The following is a 19,551-nucleotide window of genomic DNA, read 5'->3' on the forward strand; positions in this document are numbered from 1 at the left end:
AATTCAATGTCACAGCAGCTCTTTTCCAAGGGATGAATTAAACTCCTAGAGCTTAGAGAGAACAGAGAGATTTGTCCACGACTGTGAAAATTACAGCCTCTTTTGAAGGGGGAGGGACACTGTCAGAATGCATGTGGGCGTGTACTTCTGTCAAGAGAAGTGGTCAATGATGTTGATATGATTATTTCTGTAAGAGGTCCTGAAAAGCTGGCGGTGAGTTTGTGAAAGAAAGACATGGCTGGGTGCTTTGTTGTAGTTTCACAGATACAATCAATTTACTGCGAGTATTTCTTCAGACAATATTCTGCAGATTTGCTCCGCTAAACAATGTTTGCAATTTGCACAATTCATTTAAAGTAATGTCCCACATTAGATTATAATATCTGTTTAATTAATAGCTTTCCTGCTTTCTTGCATGGTGGGTGCATTTAGTTGAATGTGGACATGGCCAGACTAGCTGTTACAACATGTTTCCAGTCTTTATGCTGATGTAATTGGCTGCTGGATTCAGCGATAAATTTACTGTACTGACATAAATAGTATTAATCCTCTCATCTTTAACTCTCAGGAAGAAGCTGATAAGGACCTTTACCAAAATGCTGAACTATTCTTTTGAGGGACTATGGAAAATGAGAGCAATGTGAGCATATCTGTAGATGAGCTCTTAGAAGTAAAATCTTTTTGTGCTGAAGGTGTCATTAATTCTTGCTGAAGAGGATCTTCCAATGTCAGGTCCCAAGACAAGTATTCTACTTTTACTTCACCGCGTTATTCTCGCTACCGAGTCTCCAAATTAGGCCAACGCTGCAGGCTCTCAGCACTTGGATAAAAAAAGGCACTTGACACCATGGCTTCTCCAGCTGTGGTTTGTAAAGAGAAGTGCACGACAGCAAGACTCGCTTAAATGCATATGGCACTTAGAGTTTGAGAAGAAACAGCACACGGTTCAGACTCTTGTTGTATAGGTGGAGAGACATCTTCAGTTACTACAACGGAAGACTCACACTTTGGCTGCTTTGCCGGCTTTGTTCTAGTGTCCAATTGGGGATAAAGTCAAGGATCATTGTGTGAATTTTATGGTTTATCATCAATAAAATCTGCACCGTTTGTCATGGCTTGATCCGGTGCGTGCATGCAAAACATATTTTCCCTTTATTTCTTCCTGATTTCTGTGTACTGTGCTATTGAATAATAGGTTGTTGCTGTCGACTCATTTTTGATGAGAAAGAAGGTTTTGTCACAAACAATCAAAATCTGTCCGGCAAAACTTTTTGTTGCTTTTTGAGAAAGTTTATTGTTTGGAGCACTGACATGAATCCAAACCAAACAGAACTCCTAATTTGGTCCTAATTAGGACACACAGTTCTAGCTCTTTCAAACATATGGATCCAATACAGAGCAACCATTAATATCTGTATTTACAATTTGTTTGTTATATTACTGATAATTAGTCTCCTAATTAAGCACCAATCTTCCAGAGTAGAGTTCTCCAGCTGTGTCATGTTATCAAAGCTCCAATTGCAGTTGTTAGATGTTGCTGATTTCATACTATCATCCTTTAGCTAGGGAAATCATTTAAATCAGTGCATTTGTGGTTTTTGTTTGGTTTCATCGCCAGTGTACACAGACTTTGTACACGGACAAATAAATGGAAATATTTATTTCTGAGGAAGAGTTATACTGCATATTTGGGGTCAGTCATGTAGAAACCGCAAACAACTGCATCATGATTTGTGAGCCTTCATACAGAGGCCAAAGGAAAGAAAAGCACTCCTAAAACACTCCTCTGTGGGCTCTTTAAGGCAAAAGCCCTCTCTGCGCTGTCCAACTTCTGTTAGCTGGCATCCACTGCAGTGCTGAACCACAAAAGTTCATTGCTCATTCTCACAACTCGGCTTGGACACAGCTTTGTGGAGGTGTACAAACTGGACCTGTAAGAAGAAAACCCGGTGAAAGACACGTGTAGCATCTTATTTTTATTTTTGGACTAAACTGGATCTGTGACAGTTGTGAGGAACTTATTTTAGTCTTTAAAATAGCTCCTTCTATTAACAGGTATTACTTTTTACTGAGACCAGCAATAAAAATCCGACTTTATTCTTCAAGATCTCGTCTGTATATCGTACAATTCATACCAGATTGATAGAGAATTCCTTTCAGTCTGGGTATTATAAAGCCTTTGTTCTAGTTTCTTTGATGTGTTTTATGGAAACTGCTACAGACAACTGGTTTGTCTATGGAGTTACATTCTCAAATAACAATAGATGTGATTCCAGGAAGGCTTCACCGATTCGGCCAGATGGATGGAAACAGTGTAAGGTGGATGGTCTTTAATATTCTCCTGTGCTCGTGGCTCCAGCTTCACAGCTTTAGTCTTTAGCTTCCTTGGTGTGCTTCCTGTGGTTTCCTGTGTATTGAGATGGAGGCACTCCAGGGCAGGTTGTGAAAGACTAGAGGAAAGTGGGAACTGCGATCTATGTGATGGTAGATGATGTTTGGTTTGGATGCTGAACTTCTGTTCGCTCAGCCAGAGTGGGTGAGAATTTCTTGAGTTTCTCAGAACTGGGAAGGCCAGAAATAAGAATGAAAATGAAAATAGTAATACCAGTTTCTCTGTGTCGCGCCGCCCTAGCTGTACTGTCAAGACTGACCGACAACAAATAATATTCTCTCTTGTAATAATGGAAGGTTGGATGAGTTGTCTTAATAGTCAAATATCAATAAATGCTCAAATAATCGCTCTTTAGCTGCCACAGTGGTGCTTTGAGCTAAATGCTAATCTTAGCATGTTAACATGTGCACAGTGTTGACGTGCTGGGGGCTAGCTTGGGATTTTCACTATATTTTCATATATTTGCTCATACTGGATAAATTACTTTTCCTTTAAGCTAAGGTGGCGCTAAATCTAAAGTCATGAGACTTCCCGAGTAATCTAAAATCTTCCCAAAACAAACCAGCTTTAGTTAGAGCAATCTAGATATAAAACATTGAGCCCTTTCACAGCAGCCGTTTTGACATGTCAAAGCAGAGTAACTACAGATAACATTAATTACGCCCCGTTCTGTTTAGGTGGACCAGGGCATGCTGGCTCCATGGAATTGTTGTGGCACACTGAAAAGAAAGTGACCGTTATTTATTTTTTAACTTGTATTAACTTGTGGTAGCTATGTGGGGAGTTGCGTACACAAAGTTCTTGGCAATCAAGTGTTAACATCAGCTGTGAGTAGCCCGGCAACTGTTGGAAGCCATTTCGGCTCATTTGAGAGGAACAATAACCGGGTAGCATAATGCAAGAAATGCAAAGTCGTGATGAAAGGATTAGGCCACTAGAAATATAAACCTTTTCCTCACACACATTTATCACAAATGGAGAAAACTCGGTACACCTAAATAACAATATACAGACTGAGCATCCACCTCCACATGTTACAAATTGAGAACGTGGACCTCAACGAAAATTTCCAGTTGTGGCATTGTGGATATCAGAAGAGCAGGCCATTCTCATGGAGCTTTCTCCATTTTCAACCCCATTTGAAGGCAGCCACGGCGGCCACTGAGTCATGTCTTTCGGGGGAATATGCTTTTCACAGGATTAGGTTCTTTTAAACAAACCCTGTCAATCGGGTCAAAACAACACAGCTAACTACCTAATGAAATAAAGACAATCCCAAATATCAGTTACATGCAAATGCTATTCAGATGTATTGTGGGTGAAATGGATGTTTCTTCACTTTGTTTTTAGAAAATTCAATTGTTTGATGATGAATAATGTTAGTGGATGGCATTATGCATCAGACCTCCCTGCCTGTCGCATGTGGACGGCATGCCCAGGCATTGAGTCACACTGGAGACCAGCACAAAGGTCTCTATAGTGGCTGGTCTCATGGTGAAAAAAAAAATAGAAAGAAAAGCACTCATGAAGCAAGTATTGTATATCATCTTCATCTCCAGAAAATAGACGGATTGTTCTTTTTTTATGGTTAGTCACATCCTTTATGGTCTCCTTCCCCCACTCTCTTTGGATGTTGCATTGCTCCCATAGCTACACATGGGAGGACATTCAACACACCAATCATGGAGGCATCACGGATAGATCTACCAATTAGGATGAGGGTGATAATCCTGAAAGGAATGGAGATAAAGGGAAACACAGTGTGTGATATGCGGGTGAGGTTTAAAGTTGGTAGTGTTTTCAGCTTCTCTGGGCCCCACGGACGGAGGCCTCCTACTGTCCCCTGAGTGTGTGACTCCTTTGTGTCCCACCCATACCTAACACCCAGAGTTCACTGTGTGTCTTCTGGGTTTGCAAAACAGATTCACTCTGTAGGTATTCAGTCCAGAGCTGGTGGAGGGAAGGCCCCAGGTCCAGGCAAACATCTGCGTGGAGATGGATGGTGCTGAGACTCATAACCTTGGCAATATTAGCACATGAAAGGTGGAGAAACTGCAGGAGGGCTATTTTGACCGCTCTTAGGGGCCCATCTATTAGCCTCCCATTCGTCCACAAACAGACACACACATGCCGCTGTTGTTACACACCGCAAGTTGGTCACTTTCAACATCCGCCGCAGCGACTAATTCCTCTAAGACGTTCGGCTGAGTAATTTTGTCATAATTATGATAAATGTTCTACTGGGTCACTGGTAGTGTTAAAGTAATTCACAACAGTCAGTGCCCCCCTCCCCTTCGCGCAATCAACAAGTCATTTCCAAATCATTGCTTGATTCGTGGAAATGCGCTACGGGTCATCTGATACAAGAACAACTATGACTCTGCTAATGTTTCCCTTGAGAAGCAGCACACAATGCCCCAGGACAGCGGCCTGGTCTGGGGGCAGGGGGGTAAATAACAACAGAAGGAGGGAACAAGACGGGCGCTCTGGTTGATAGAGAGCAGAAACTGTTGCTACGCACACACACCAACCCTCCAAAAAAAGTTTGTTTCCTTGTGTGGTGGAGGATGAGCGACATGTCTGGTCCTCAGAAATGAGAAAGAATCAGCAAAAAGAGACAGCACAGTACATTACATCTGCTATGCAAGTCATTTTTCTTTTCCATGGTGTTATAGGAGTTTGTTGACTGGTAAATAAAACAAAAAAGGAATGATTTTAGTGATTACAGGCCCAGTATGTTTGTACCGAGTAAATGTACTGCAGATTGCCTAAATATTAGACACAGTCCTATTATTTTGGCCTTTCTCAGGCTAAGGCTTTCTCAGACTATTTAACCTTTAATTTAATTGTTGTGATGTACCGAGGCATTCCAGTAGACAACATTTGAAGAGGAAAAACTGCAGATCAATCCCACATGACAGCCAGGTGTCTGCCCTGCAGTAGCTGACCCTGTGCTCTGGGCTAATTGGAAGAGGGGTGAAACACAGTTTCCCTTGGGAGCTCAAATGTGAATCAAACTGCTCCTTGTCTCGTAATGGGAAACAAAAAAAAAAAACATCAGAAATATAATGTCAAAGAGGCTGGCAGCGCAACACAGTTTTATACTTTCTTTGTCATGCTTGAATTTAAGAGGCAAATTAGTGTCATTCAAAAGTCATGCAAACCAGAGGAACTTTCCATGGAGAGCATAACAAAGTACCAGAGAGCTCCCGATCCATGTGCATTCACATCACCATTGTGCCAGTTTAAACAATTCGCAAGCAGCGACCCGATTCCTCACTTCCCTCCAAGAGATTATCGCTGTCACTTTACTTGTCCTTCGTCAAACCGCAGTGATGCAGTGGTGTCTGGGTTCTGACCACCTAAAAGGCTCCACACAACAATTTTCCATCATCCCTTGACATTTTGGGTGGTTTAAATAGCTGTGTGTGACTGACAGCTTGACTCGGAGTACAGAGCTAAAGTAAAGTTTATGTCTTGGAGTAAACTTCAGAAGTTACACATCACACATGTCGACACGCATGAAAATTAAAACTGACCTCGGTTAACTTTACCACCTTGTAGTTTTTTATTAAAACCTGGTTGGACCTCACTCACAGAGCGGTCAAATCCGTGGGTGAGGTCTCGAAGAGGCTTTTCTATGACCCTCGTTACCCTCGCACACACACATACACGCTGATATTTCATATTTTCGTGCTTTTCATGATGAACAACCGCTAAATGGAGTTTCACTGGCGGCACATCTGGGAGCTCTTACGGCTAAAGATGGAGGGAAAATGCACATTGAGTTAAATGAGCGCAAATATACATGCGGTCTCTCATTTCTTTGTCATTCCCTGCAATTCACATGACAAATCTTCTGTCCAGGTGTGTGTCAATTGTCTTCTCCTGTCTTGTACATTCCTTAGCCATTGAACAAACCAATGCTCATAAGAAAGGTGGTGAGTATGAAATATTTTTAGAATATTTCACCATTTTTTAAACCACAGAATTGCAACACTTGGGCTTTTTTTGCACATCATGCTGCACAGTTGTGGATTAAATTGCTCCCCGGGGTCAAAAACAGTTTTCTGAATCAGAATCTGAATCATTTCACTCTTCTTTGAGTTTTTTTTATGAGCAAAACTGGAGTGACTCATGGCTGATTATATATTTGTACTTGTCTCTCGGGTTGGGAACTGAATATGTGAGACACTTAGGCTGTACAGATTTGCTGTGTGTTTATTTAGGCTCTGAGCCCAGCTCGCCTCAAGCACCAACATGGCACCGAATAAAATCAGCGATGTAAGTCTGCCAATTAATCATATAATCGTGTTGTTCTGTTCCACCTCAGTAAGCCTGACGTGCGAACACATTAGTCCCTTAACACATCTCCTTTGCCTTCCACGTCCTCCTGTTTGATGAAGACCTCTCTTCATATGTTTACATTAGCTGTTTCTAGACACAACACATTTTGCGCGAATGACTCAGCTTCGCAAGCTAAGTGAAATATTCTTCAACATGTTTTTTTTCCCCATTTGCAAGTAAATGTAATGTGCACGTAAAATGTAAAGTTAATCCTTTTTACGTTCCTGTTTTACAACGCCCCAGCCTTCACGGCACCAGTGCGCAGCACCTGCATACTTTAACTGGTGGGTGTTGGCAGCGGTCCCAAGAACACAATGAATTATGAACTATTACAAACAACTGCTTTTCATTAGAGTACATTTCATGTTTGTATATGTTCTTAAGCGACCTACGTAGATCTGCCATTGATAACATGGCCACAAAAGATAAGCAGTTAGCATACTGATGACAGAAGAGCTATTTGTCTTCAAACATTTCAATGAAAGAGTCTCAGTCAGCGTTTTTTTTTTTTTTTTTTTTTTAATGGACCACTTTGGAAAGGAAATGGTGTGCACAGTAAGATATTAGAATCTGCCCCCGCTGATTTTGTTTCCTAATCTTCACATTACTTTAGAGGAAAATACTTGTTTCTACCTGCAGTGGAATCAGTTTAACGCAGTCAATTTATGCAGCGATTATATCTGATTAATTTCTTTTCTAAATGAGCTACTGACATTGCTTTTTTTTCTCCCACTTAAACTGCATTTCAAAGCTAATCAGATAGGTTGTGGACTCCCACTCACATCTCCTTATCTCCCCTTGATGTTCCAATCAGCACACCACTCACATCATCATCATGCACTGTACTACTGCGCACCACCCTTAGAGGGAAGTTAAAAGTTCATCCTTTTTAGCTTTAATGATTTCCTAATGGCCGCTTGTTGAGCTAATAGTTAAATAGCAGGCAGGATCATTGTCCTTGCCTTTCATTCCCCCCTGTGAGTAAAGCTAAACACATGTTCTCACATCAAAGCCGTAAACCGACCCGCTGACCCACTGCTACAGTAACATCACAGCAGCTGTGTGTGCTGAGCCCTGGCAAAGATTGCTCCACACTCAATATAAAGATGTAAAGGGTCATTTGAATGAGCAGTGTGTATGCATGTGAGGGTAAAATTGTGATTATTTATGCCTGAAAGGCTCCGTAACATGCACAGGAAAGCATAGATTAAAAACAGCAACCCCAAGATTTTAAAGATTTCTTTCTTTCTTTCTTTCTTTACTAGACCAGCTTTATACAAGTTTTACAAGAAAACGCTGGATGGCTCAGTTGTGAGAGTACAGTTCCTTCATTTAAATGTTTGGATTTAATACATAAATGTGTAAAAGAGTACAAAAATAAAACATTTGTATAGTATTAATTTCACATACACGTATGACAAGAGAGATCCAAATGAATAGATGAAACGATCTCCCAAACCTTAACAGTTAAATGCAATTACACATTCAGTGATCGAAAGGAAACATAAAAAAGACAAAAAAAAATGAATTTAATGATCAGAGTTAGTGAGTAATATTAAATTTGGTTGTTAACACGTGAATACATCAGATATAAAGTGCTATCTGCTCAACAGTTGTAGGTAGTCACATCTATGTACAGCTATTAATTGTGAGCAATGGTGATACATTCTGTGATGCAGCGGTATTACATCGTTTTATCTACTGATGTGGTTATGCAGATTGTTGTGGGCCCTTTTAAATTTGAAGCGAGAAAGTATTTCAAACAGAATCCTAATTTAAAAAAAGGCTTCACATTGCTATAGTTAGGCAGCTGACTGTGATTTTTGAGCGTCTTGATTTGCTCTTCCCATATCTCGTTAACTGACATAACTCTTGTGATTCCAGTAAATTTCAGCTGCTTATTGGTTGCTCAATTAAAACAGTTTGGGAACCAGATGTTCAGCTTTTCCAAAGAATGAACAAGCACACAAGCGGAACGGCTCAGGAAATGCCCGAGCTCTTTTGGAATCCTAATTTCCATCAAAAAAACATTGTAATTGGTATTTTTATTAGGATCAAGAACATCTTGTATTGAGTCTTGGGGGTAGCTGGCAAACACTGAAATTCCTCGGTGTTAATTAACTTGGTTTTTGTTAGAAGAGAGACTATACATTGTTCCTTTTCCAATTTAAATCAGACATGATCAAGATAAGAAGATCCCATCGTTAGGATGTCCAAATTCTCCTGCCTCAGAAGAACAAGAACCCTGCACTCACACGTGGGACGTTGACTAATTTTTGTCGTGACCTACATCTTTCCCCTTTAAACACTTTGACCCCAGGGTTTATGCCTTTTCCTAAAGTACAGAGAGGCCAGAGGGACGACGAAACCTCCAAAAATAGCTCTTTACTTTTAAAGTCCATTAACAAAACAAAAAAGTATATACATTGTGGTTAGAAAAACATACCCTCACAGATATAATTGCACTTTGCACTAATAATATTTGCTATAAGTGGTGAGAGTGGTGACGGTGAAGGCGGCGGCAGGACAAGCGGGCCGGTGTTCGTGGTGAATAGTCGCTGGGTCACTCCATGCAAAAGGCCGCAGCATGGCAGCTGGGATAAGTGCTGTGCAACACACCAGATGATCTCGTGTCACGTTACATATCTGTGATGATGGTCCAAACCCTCAGTGACGGCTTCAGGCGGTGTCTGCCATGTTTTTTAGATGGCCTGTTTGGATTTCTTCATCCTGGAAAGGAAAAGCAAATTTGACATAAGAACAGGCCTGTCTGTCCATTTTGGGTGGAAATAAATAACTGATTAAAAAGCAGCTTTGGCAAAGTGACAATGTCTTGATTTATTTAATCCATCTGGACAATAAATTGGATGTTAACTTGTCAATGATTAACACCATATTGAAAAAACAATTTGTCCAAGTTGCAAAATTCTGAAAGCTTTCAGTTGCAGGTTATCAAACAGAAACAGCTGCTTCAGGTTTATATGGCCAAAACGTTTGCCTTGTAATCAAGAGCTAAACATTGTAATTTCACGTTCACTACTTTTAGCTGGGCTGTTTGCAACAAAACAGTTGCATCACAACTTTATATTTAAACAAAAAAAACCTAACTTTGATAAACTGTCTAAAGACGTAATTGTGCAGAGCTTTAATTTGCGGCAGTCACAGAGACATGCACCCGTACCACAGCATAAACTATATGTTAACCGTATAAACTCTTGAATGTGGGTGGGCTTTTTAATTATTGACGTTGGAAAAATACCCTGCCACATTTGAGACTGATAAAACAAGGTAATCATGGTTTTGTTTACCGGCCTAAAGAGTAGCATAATGCATGAGTTACGGCCGCGTGCATTTCTACACTTTGTAAAGAAGTTTATCCCTCCTCCCCTTTGACTCGATGTGTAATTGCAAACACATTAGGTCTGATCCATTGTAAATGGGCACCATCTACTCTCTACATGGGCTTTTTTTGTTATGCAGAGGACTGATCACACCTCGACGAAAGTCAAGGGCTCTACATTCATCCTTGAGACAGACAGTCTGACTGCGGGACAGAGGGCGGATCACTCAGTGGGTATTGAATGTTCATGTCAACAGCTGGACTGATTGCATGAATGCATTAATGATCCTGAAGACATGAAACGCATTTTTTTTTTTTTTTTTACATTGAAAATCTTTTGTCTGACTCTACTAGACAGTTTACTTTAGTTCCTTAAAGAGATGTTGCAGCACAGAGATGGCAACTCGATCCCTTCTGTAAACTTTATGGTGCCAATGTTTTTACAGATCTGTCTCCTTCCTCAGGACAGGAAGGAGACAGTTGATGTTGGCAGTGACTTTTAGGCCCTTCAGCCTCAGAATTACTTTAACACGTAAACATAATACGAAGCTGTTGCATTGATGTCGCATTAAGTGGCCAAGAAAAGAAACGTTGTTCTATCAAGTCACTCAGTTATGACCAACAATGAACCCGTAGAAGCCGTTTAGCAAGAGGAGATTACATGTGGTTTCAAAGTCTTTGCATCAACCCACATCAAGTCAACAGTTTGTGTGTGAACATGGAAGTAGTCTCTGCTCCCACTTGGTCATGTACCGACATGTTTCAAGTTTGGGCTCCAATATAAATTGGGCAATTGAGAGCTGTCACACTCACAATGGTCTGTTGGTAAATGGCCAAATGCGCATTTTCAGCTTTTGCATACATGCATTCGTTGTTTTAAATTTCTATGGAGTGGAAGTGTTTTTCCAGCCTCGCAACAAGTTATCTGTTAAAGGGTGATGACAGACAACAGGATTGTGTATTGCAGCCAAAACATAACTCATAACTAAAACCAGTTTGATATCTCAGACACTTACTTGTTGATGGCATTCTTCATGTACTGCTGCAGCCACCGGATCTCTGGGTTCACACACACCTCTTTGTTGCTCTTCAGCTTGGCACTGATCAGAACAAGGAAAAGATATCACTATATGTCAATGAAAGTGTGAATTATGCAAAGTTAGTGACACTGTGCGTCTTGACACTCATCAAACCGACCGAATTAACACTACGCTGTCAGTTTGACACACACAGGGGGAACCTTTTCACGGTGGTGTCAATCAAACTTTTACCTCAAATTGCGATGCTGCTCTAAATATTCATGTATGCAATTAGGAAGACGATGTTCAATAGTTCACTCCTTGATTGACATGCCAAATTTATGTGCAGAGAACATATGAGTGCATTGGGGAAGTCACCCCCTCAACATGTAGCTATGGGCTACTTTCTAAATCCAGCGCAGCCCTGCGGTTATTTCAAGAATGGGCCATAACTGGATCATATGTCTCTACGTGGGCGATCATACCTCCTTTGCCGCACATGTCCTGTTTCTGAGTAACTAAAAAATCTTTTTTTTGTCTTTCTGCATGTTTATTTGTAAAACCTGCCAATTTTATTTTTCCACTGTCTGTTGTACCCCACCACATTGTGCTTGTGTTGTTACAAGCTGTAACAATGAGTGAGATCAGAACCAAGGCTCGTAAGCACAGTTTGAGCAAGAAACCCTGCAAGCGTGACAAACAAATTAGAAGCAAACCCAATTACAAAACCCTCAGATGTGGCTTTCCTGCTCTCCACCTCCTTTTGAACGTTCACTCATACTCAAATGGACTACTTCCTGCGGACGCGCCAGCGAGCCAGTTGTAAAAATGCCTTGCTTTCTGTGAATGTGTGAGCGAGTGACAGAGGGGCGTGTGCGAATACATGCACGCGCAACTCTTTTCTCTGGCCTGTCGCCTCTCTGAGATTGATGGTGAGAAATGTCCTACGAGGGGCGAAACATGTCTGAATTTTTAGGGCCACGATGGAAATCATGCCGCCACTGAAGTCAACATAAAAATCCCACAATACTCACATCACTTGGAAGGGGCAGTTAGGCGTGTGGATGAACCTGAGCTCTCGGATGTATCCCCGTGGGAGGTTGTTGACGGTTGAACGGCAGTAGCACCTCTCCACCAGACTGATGGGTTTTGCTGAGAAAGTAGAGATAAGTATCAGATAAAGAAAACAGTATTCCCAGCAATGCAGGTTTACAGAAAGCAACCACACAGACTAGATGAAACAAATGATTTTATATAGTGTGATTGCAAAACACATTGTAATGCGGTTTGTTGTATCTCTGTAAGATGCCCAGTGAGAAACAGTATAAAAAACTTTAGGAAAAAAATATAATGAGTCTAAATCTAAATTAGAGAGGAACGGAATATCAATATGAGTAAAAATATGAATATGAACATAAATCTAACTGCGGAGTAAGGAAAATGACTATGGAATATACACATATCATGTACAGTGTTGTGCAAATCGTCATCTATTATAGGCAGGTTATTTACAAAGTATGTTGAGGGATAGAAATATAATTGATTACTAATTCAACCATTAAATGAGATAAAAAAAATCATTAAACAAACTAACTAACCTATACACAATATCCTCTTTGGATCAACACCTTGAAGCACATCGGGCACTGAAATCTAGCACTCTTCTGGTCATGGAGATTTTTTTCATTCATCTATTATCCAAACGTGTGTCTCTAGCAGGGTCATGAAGCCTGGAGTCAACACTGACCAGCATTATATCAAAATGTTATATTCAAGACTGCCTCACGTTCAGAGGTATGGAACATTTATGTCTTCAAGACTTACAAACACTAAACTCTTTCAGCCATATACAACTGTGCACTGTGTGGTCCTTGAACCAATTCATGATGAATGTGCATACTTTCCATTACAACCTTCACTTTCAGGTTTGTACGCAGAGATGTTCACGGTTGATTAATGTGGAAAAACAGAACCGTGTTTCCTTTTCTTTTTTTTCTTTTTTTTTTTTTGACAAAACACATTTATCTAACCAGACACTGTCGAAAAACCCTGAAATCATTTCAATTTGATCTTAAATGAAATGGACTTTTAAACCGAGCACACGAACATATGGTGAAAGCTACCGCTGTAGATAAACTCTATGCTAATTGATTTTTACACCTGATCCAGCGGTATTACCATGATAAAGCGCGCAACACCTTCAAGTTGGGTGACTGATGTCGCCACGTAGGCTAGCTTACAGATGCCTCATTTGCGCGTAATTAAATGAAAACAAAAGGCACCGCAAATACACGCGTTGATCAGTGATCCAGCAAGGAATTTCTTCAGCGCCAAGAGCCACATGTGCAGCCTGTTGGGTGTTTTACGCACGACAGAAAACGGAGTAAGCTCATACAAAACTACATTAATGTAACATTTGTAGAGATAAAAGCAGTTTTAATCAATATCTAGAGGGTTTGCATTTGCATTTGCAGTATGCAGCACTTGTAATTTGATTGCCTGTAATCACCTGAATCATCATCTGTCATCTGATTTAAGTCGCCAATTTCCGTCAGTAAATGAGGTCTAACATCTACTTGAACATTGTTTCTCGTGAAAACTGGTGATTTTCAAGTGGTGAACTAATAAGAATCAGGCTACACTACTATATCATTTTATTGACGCTCTAAAGGCAACAGGTGTGAAATGGAAAGACTTATCTGTTAGATGATGCATTTTCTTGTTTTATTATTTTATTTACTAAACATCTCGTGACAATTAATGGTAGAATAAGCCGTACTTTGCAAAATGCTCATCCCCTTATTTTACACCGACAGCTGCAAAGGTGTCTAAACAAAAACCTTCACCAACACAATGCACCAAACCAAAAAAAAAAACAAAAAAAAAAAACAATCGCATATCTACCTTGTGATGGAGGCGCATACATCACCACGGTGAGTGCAACCACGACTGCCAGAAGCTTCACATCCATTGTGCGTAATATCACAGAGATTTGATCCTGCTCAGAGTAAAGTCCAGAGGAGATGTGACAGACGGGGGACTTCGGCGGAGTGTTAAATTACGCACCACTGTCAAGTCACACAAAGAAAAGGAATAAGCTTCCGGCGATGGATTGCATAATAAAGCTCTAACTGCAGACTTCATTATTAGGGAAGCACGACGTGATTATTCATGATCATTTACCAAACTATAACTAAAGAAGGTAATATGGCTTATATTCAGAAAAGTACATTTTCGCAATCAATAACAGAGGAATTTGTCATGATTGCTTTTTTCCAAAATGCTTTTATTTTGTAAGAACTTTCCCTGTTTCCTGTTTCATTTGAATACTCTCTGCCATCCAAATTACGCACAATAGAACATTAAAGCCAATACCACCCCCATCCCACACATGCGCTAGTGAGAACATACACCTCTTGCTTGTGCGTAAAACACATTCTTTGCTCTAATGTGCTATGATTTTTTTAATTGCATGTCATGTAGTCTTCACAAATAGCTAATTTGGGTTTATTTGCGCTTCAATAAAAACGAAAAACCAACACATTCAACTAGCAAGGGATACATTTTACTCCGCTCAGCGTGGTCCTTCAGACAGTTGTTGAGGCTATGAAAAGAAACAAGAGACATTTTTGGACATGTGTTTGTTTTTAGTCATGGTTTTTCATTGGCCCAAATTAATTAAAAGCTAAAGGTGTAACTGGAGAGGACTCACGTGCGTTAAGTGTTCTGTTACACATACGGTTATAACAAACACTCACCTCCCAGCCAGTGTTTGGAAATGAAAAAGAAAATATAAAATCTTAGTTTAAGTGAATTCTCGAGTCACATTCAACCCAAGCTTTCCAATCTCTTCCGTGCGTGTGTGTGCGCGCGCGTGCATCCTCACTGCTTGGGGCATTATTAGTGAGTTTAATTAGATGCAGATGTGAAGTCGTTTTCCAGACGTTTCATCTTCCTGAACAAACAGTCCAGTGTACATGTTGCGTATGTGTGAATATTGTTTGAGGACTACGTTTACTCAAACAATAGGTTACTCTGATGCATATGCAGGAATACTTTTGCATACCATTTGAGTCATGCGTATACAGCCAAACTAAATGCGATTCCACAGTATAAATCCAATCTGGAAGAAAAGCTTATATTTGCGCAGACTGGGGATGCGTTTTGCTACGCTTCCTTCTGAATCTCAGAGCGACAAGAATAAAGTGAATACGATTTTCTATTCTTTCTTTTGTCAGTTATTGCAAACACATACTCTCATCAAACAAGTGTGGGAAAGCAAACCACCTGCTGACAGCACACTTTATCATGAAAATGAGTGTGGAATGGAAAAGGGTAGTTCAAGGAGAATAACAGGGTTTTACACTTGTGATTTACTGCGCCTAGGTATTAAAAGAAAAGTACAAATCATCTTTTATTCAAGGTACGTGGACAATGTCTGTCTCATTGATTAAGTGTCTCTGTGCAAAAAGTTCTTGATGACGAAGTGACCTCACAATTAATAGACGTTTGTCAATTATTTTGTGTCTGTCTGAGAAATTTAGTTCCATATGTTGCAGACCGTCTCGGTTTTGGATCTCAAACAATAGTTATAGATGAAGCCATGGAGACCAGACAGACGGGAGGAGACGCAAAGAGGGTAAAATCAGTTGACAGCTGAAAGGACATATTGACTTCTCTCACAGGCCACAAAGGCTGACTCCAACCGTGTGTGTGTGTGTGTGTGTGTGAGCTGGAAAGAGTGATAGAACAAGCAAAGAGTAAAAGAGAGCAGTGCGATAGCTCAAGTATTTGAGCAAGGTTCTCTCAGCTCGGGGTGAATGGTGACTTCAGAGCGTTTCAGATCAAAGTGCTCCGATCACAACGGCTCATCATGGACCTGCTCGCTCTCACACGGGCCCGACATGTTCCACTTTACTTTTACTTCTCAGCTCTCACCCCAACAGAGGGCTGTGAGCCTGCACAAACGTGTGCGGCGGGGTTTGCGCAAGCACACGTACAAATGGAAGTCATTTGTCTCTGAACTCGCAGACACATGAAAGTTGGAAATGAGGGCCAACCTGTGACATGTCATGGGGGAGAAGTCAGAGCACATCCAAGTATTTCAACATTTCTGCCACAATCAGCAAGATTTACTCTCGTCTGCTGAGGTGAAAGGACTGTAGTTGTGTGCTTACATAAGAGGATTTGGCAGCACATCTTGTTGCGCTATTGTTATGTTCTTTCTTGCATTAACAAGTTTGCGGTTTTCATTTTCCTGAAATGAAACAGTTCTTTTCTCAGCATAGAGAAGCATTTATATAATCAGTTTAAAACCGAAAGTAAGAGAAAGTCCCAAATTTTGGGGTATATTTTGATTGATGTTGGTGGGGGTATTTGGGTACGTGCCGTACACACGCACTGCACTGACAATATACAGTATGCTACCTGGTAAGTTTTACTCACACCTGTCCAGCGTTCAGTTTATTTGAGTTGCGTGTGTAGTGATCTGCAGTCCATCTGTCCTCATCTGTGTTTCGGGAGGTCTCACTCCAGGGGTCCATCTCCTGCCCTCTGCATGAGTCATTTCTTACTGTACTCTCTCAGAGCACGGTAAGTGCTTCTTTTAACTGCAAGTGTAAATCACATGTCTGGTTTTGCTCTGAAGTTCCAAAAGTGTAGCAGGTGTTCTTTAGGGGTTTACAAAAACATCCTGATAAGGTTTGATCAACCATTTTCTGCTGTTGTTCAATTTGCCTTACTTTAAGGCTGAGGGCCTCCTGGCTCAGATACACTGACAGAGTAAAGAGAAGAAAGGAGAAAGGGAAACTGCAGAAAGAAGAAATCAGACATATAGTAGATTCAGTGTATCTCCTCTTCTAGTGTTATATTCACAAGTCATCTCAGATAAATTTACCGTATGATGCATTTTTCTTTCTTGTAGGATCTTTAGTTTATGTGTATAAACACACAGTTTATTCTTCAACACAACATCTGAATGTCAAACCTGCACACATCAAACAGTCTCACCATTATTAACACTTCTACAAAGTGGCTTTTGATTGGCTTTCCATCTAAATATTTAAAAAGCTCCCTTTTCCACAGGGTATTTGTAGACAAATCTGCACAGTGTTGACGACGAGTTGGAAAAACACGAATCTGTCACATGCCAATTGCTTGTTAAACATTCCATAACTACTATTCATCTTTAAAAGGAGAGCATGTGTCCCAGGGGGGGCTGCAGTATGGATGGCTGAACGTATTATGGTGGAGTTGCCAGTTTCCATAGATCAGACTTTGGTTTGAGAACGTACAGGCAACTGGCCCCAGTAGGGGATCTGCCACTGCTCCATTGAGGCTCTGTGAGGCTGAGGGCCTTCTGGCTCGGCCTTTTGTCTGGTTTCCTCTACATCCTCCAGAGAGTCACGAGCCCTGTGCCTTTATACCGGCATATGGACCACCTCAATGGCCTGTCAACAAAGTCTTTAGCCATAGATGCTGAATCAAAGGAGAAACAATGTGCTGGACAATGGCTTTATAACCACTTGTAAGTAAAATCCTCAAAATCCCCCTAAAAAAGAAAATTTCTACCTCATGATGGAACAAACTTCTAGTCAAAGAGCATGGCAGCATATTTCTATTTTTATGTCTGGGCAGAGTCCCCACGTTTGTTGTCTCCAGATTTCCCTCGCTGCCCTTGCAAATTAGTTCTCTCTGTTTTCTTGTTTTAAGTAAGATACTGTATAATCAGTGTCAAGTTTTATCGTCCAAGTCATCCTTCAGAGAGGTTTATGAAGCACTCAGTGTACTTTTTACGTCACACTGCTGTCATCGTGTAAATACTCTCATTTAAAATGTTTGCAGCAAACTAAACATGACTCAAGATTCTGTTTCTTGCAGAATAGAAAATAACATTATGACCAGGCAAGACACTAAAGAGGACTGTCACATTTATAACTAACAGAAGAGCTTGATAAGATGCGTTACATAAAACATGAGCTTTTCTTAAAAAAAAAAAAAAAAAAACTCTTCATGTTGCATTAAACCATAAAGTCAGATTTAAAGCAAGTGTCAGTTGCAATTTTTATAGTTTCAGCTGTGAGGTTATGCCAGAGCAGGCCTCACGAGCCACAGCTGGTGTGTGGAGATGGCTGGTTAGATGGTTGAAGGTGGATCCATGGAGTTTGACACCTGGTGCTGTCCGGGCCACGGGAACAGAAACCCCTCAGCTGCTCCTGTGATGTTGCCCAGGAGGAGCCGAGAATGAGCTCAGAGACACATTAGTGTTCGGGGTAACGCTGCTGAAGCGGCGTTTTGAAGTCAGGGGTGATGATATACTGTTGTCATGCTGTTACTGTATGTGTTTTGTTAATTGAAAGGAATGCGGCTGCAGTATTTCATCTTGATTCCTTTTTTGAAAAATATCTGGAGTAGGTGTTTCAGTGGGTGTATAGATCATTAACATTTAAAAAAAGACAAGTCATAAAACTGAGGATTAGATCTGGTTTGCAGAAAATGTTCTGAATTTTGTCTGATGCGTAACACGGACCGTTTTCCTTCTGTTACTCGACTCCGCATAAGTCAGAGGCAGCGAGTTGTGAAGATGTATATATAGGCACATTTTGTCCACATCGCTGTTACTGTGTTGCAACTGTACGTAAACACACATTACACACAAGGACAGATACGCATACGCAAACACACTTTTTCTCACAAGCAAAAACTCCTGCAGTTTATTTTGTCACTGAAACTGAAAACCACAACACAAACAATATGCTCCATGATTTAGATCCAGCCACATGTTTAATGCCTGACAAAGGCACTGACACACAATCCCTTTCTACATTTAGACCTCTTTTCTTTTTCTTATTCCTTTTAGACCCTTTGGCTCTTACGTTTGTCAAAGCATCCCCACACAGTTGATGTTTTTGGCTGGTCGTTAAAGCTGATCCATTTGTGTGATAAAAAAAAAAAAAAAAAAGAAGCCTGAAAAACACATGGAGTCTGTTAATATTTCATTATTCATTCATTCCTTTGTGTCACACAGCCCAAGTGTGATCCTCTACACTGATTCTATCTGTCATCAAGTTGGTATGTGGCCACGTTTCTGCGCTGTGAAAGATGCAGAAACAGGTGAGTGTCAGAGACAGCTGTAAGTCTCCTGTTAACCCTGCAAAAAAAAAAAAAAAAAAAAAAAAGCATCTTGGCTGTGATTTCTGGCCCGAAAGGATGAGTACTAAACATTGAATAATGTGACCTATAAAACCATTCAGCTTGTTAAATTTTACAGCGTTTTTATTCTGGTCTGACATTTTATTCTTGGTCTCCCAGAGAGATGTTTTTACATTTTGGAATTTATGTCAGAAATTCATCAAACCCTAATGAGAACGTGAAGAAAACTGATATTGGCTGGAAAAAGGAAAACACAATTTAGTCCATGTGCCAGACGAACCTCCAGACTGTCCACATTAAGA

General features: G+C 40.5%; 1 protein-coding gene across 1 annotated transcript; it reads right to left on the reverse strand.

Annotated features, from left to right (window-relative positions):
• Nucleotides 1-9,109: 9,109 nt before the first annotated feature.
• Nucleotides 9,110-14,214, reverse strand: cxcl12a (chemokine (C-X-C motif) ligand 12a (stromal cell-derived factor 1)). The gene is made up of 4 exons (XM_084561389.1): nucleotides 14,003-14,214; nucleotides 12,133-12,250; nucleotides 11,096-11,179; nucleotides 9,110-9,469 (listed from the first exon to the last, which is right to left on the reverse strand). Exons 1-4 carry the CDS (start codon nucleotides 14,067-14,069, stop codon nucleotides 9,442-9,444), a joined length of 297 nt encoding a protein of 98 aa, XP_084417515.1. The 5' UTR covers nucleotides 14,070-14,214; the 3' UTR covers nucleotides 9,110-9,441.
• Between the last annotated feature and the right edge of the window lie 5,337 nt (nucleotides 14,215-19,551).

The sequence above is a fragment of the Chelon labrosus genome, assembly GCF_963514085.1.
Source record: "Chelon labrosus genome assembly, chromosome: 15".
Lineage (NCBI taxonomy): Eukaryota > Metazoa > Chordata > Actinopteri > Mugiliformes > Mugilidae > Chelon > Chelon labrosus.

Excerpts from the sequence above, each read along its gene's own strand:
- cxcl12a (XM_084561389.1), bottom strand. The coding sequence starts at position 14,069 with ATGGATGTGAAGCTTCTGGCAGTCGTGGTTGCACTCACCGTGGTGATG. Across the intron at positions 12,251-14,002 it reads GTATGCGCCTCCATCACAAG|CAAAACCCATCAGTCTGGTG; the intron begins GTAGATATGCGA and ends CTACTTTCTCAG. Across the intron at positions 11,180-12,132 it reads AACTGCCCCTTCCAAGTGAT|TGCCAAGCTGAAGAGCAACA; the intron begins GTGAGTATTGTG and ends TGTTCTGATCAG.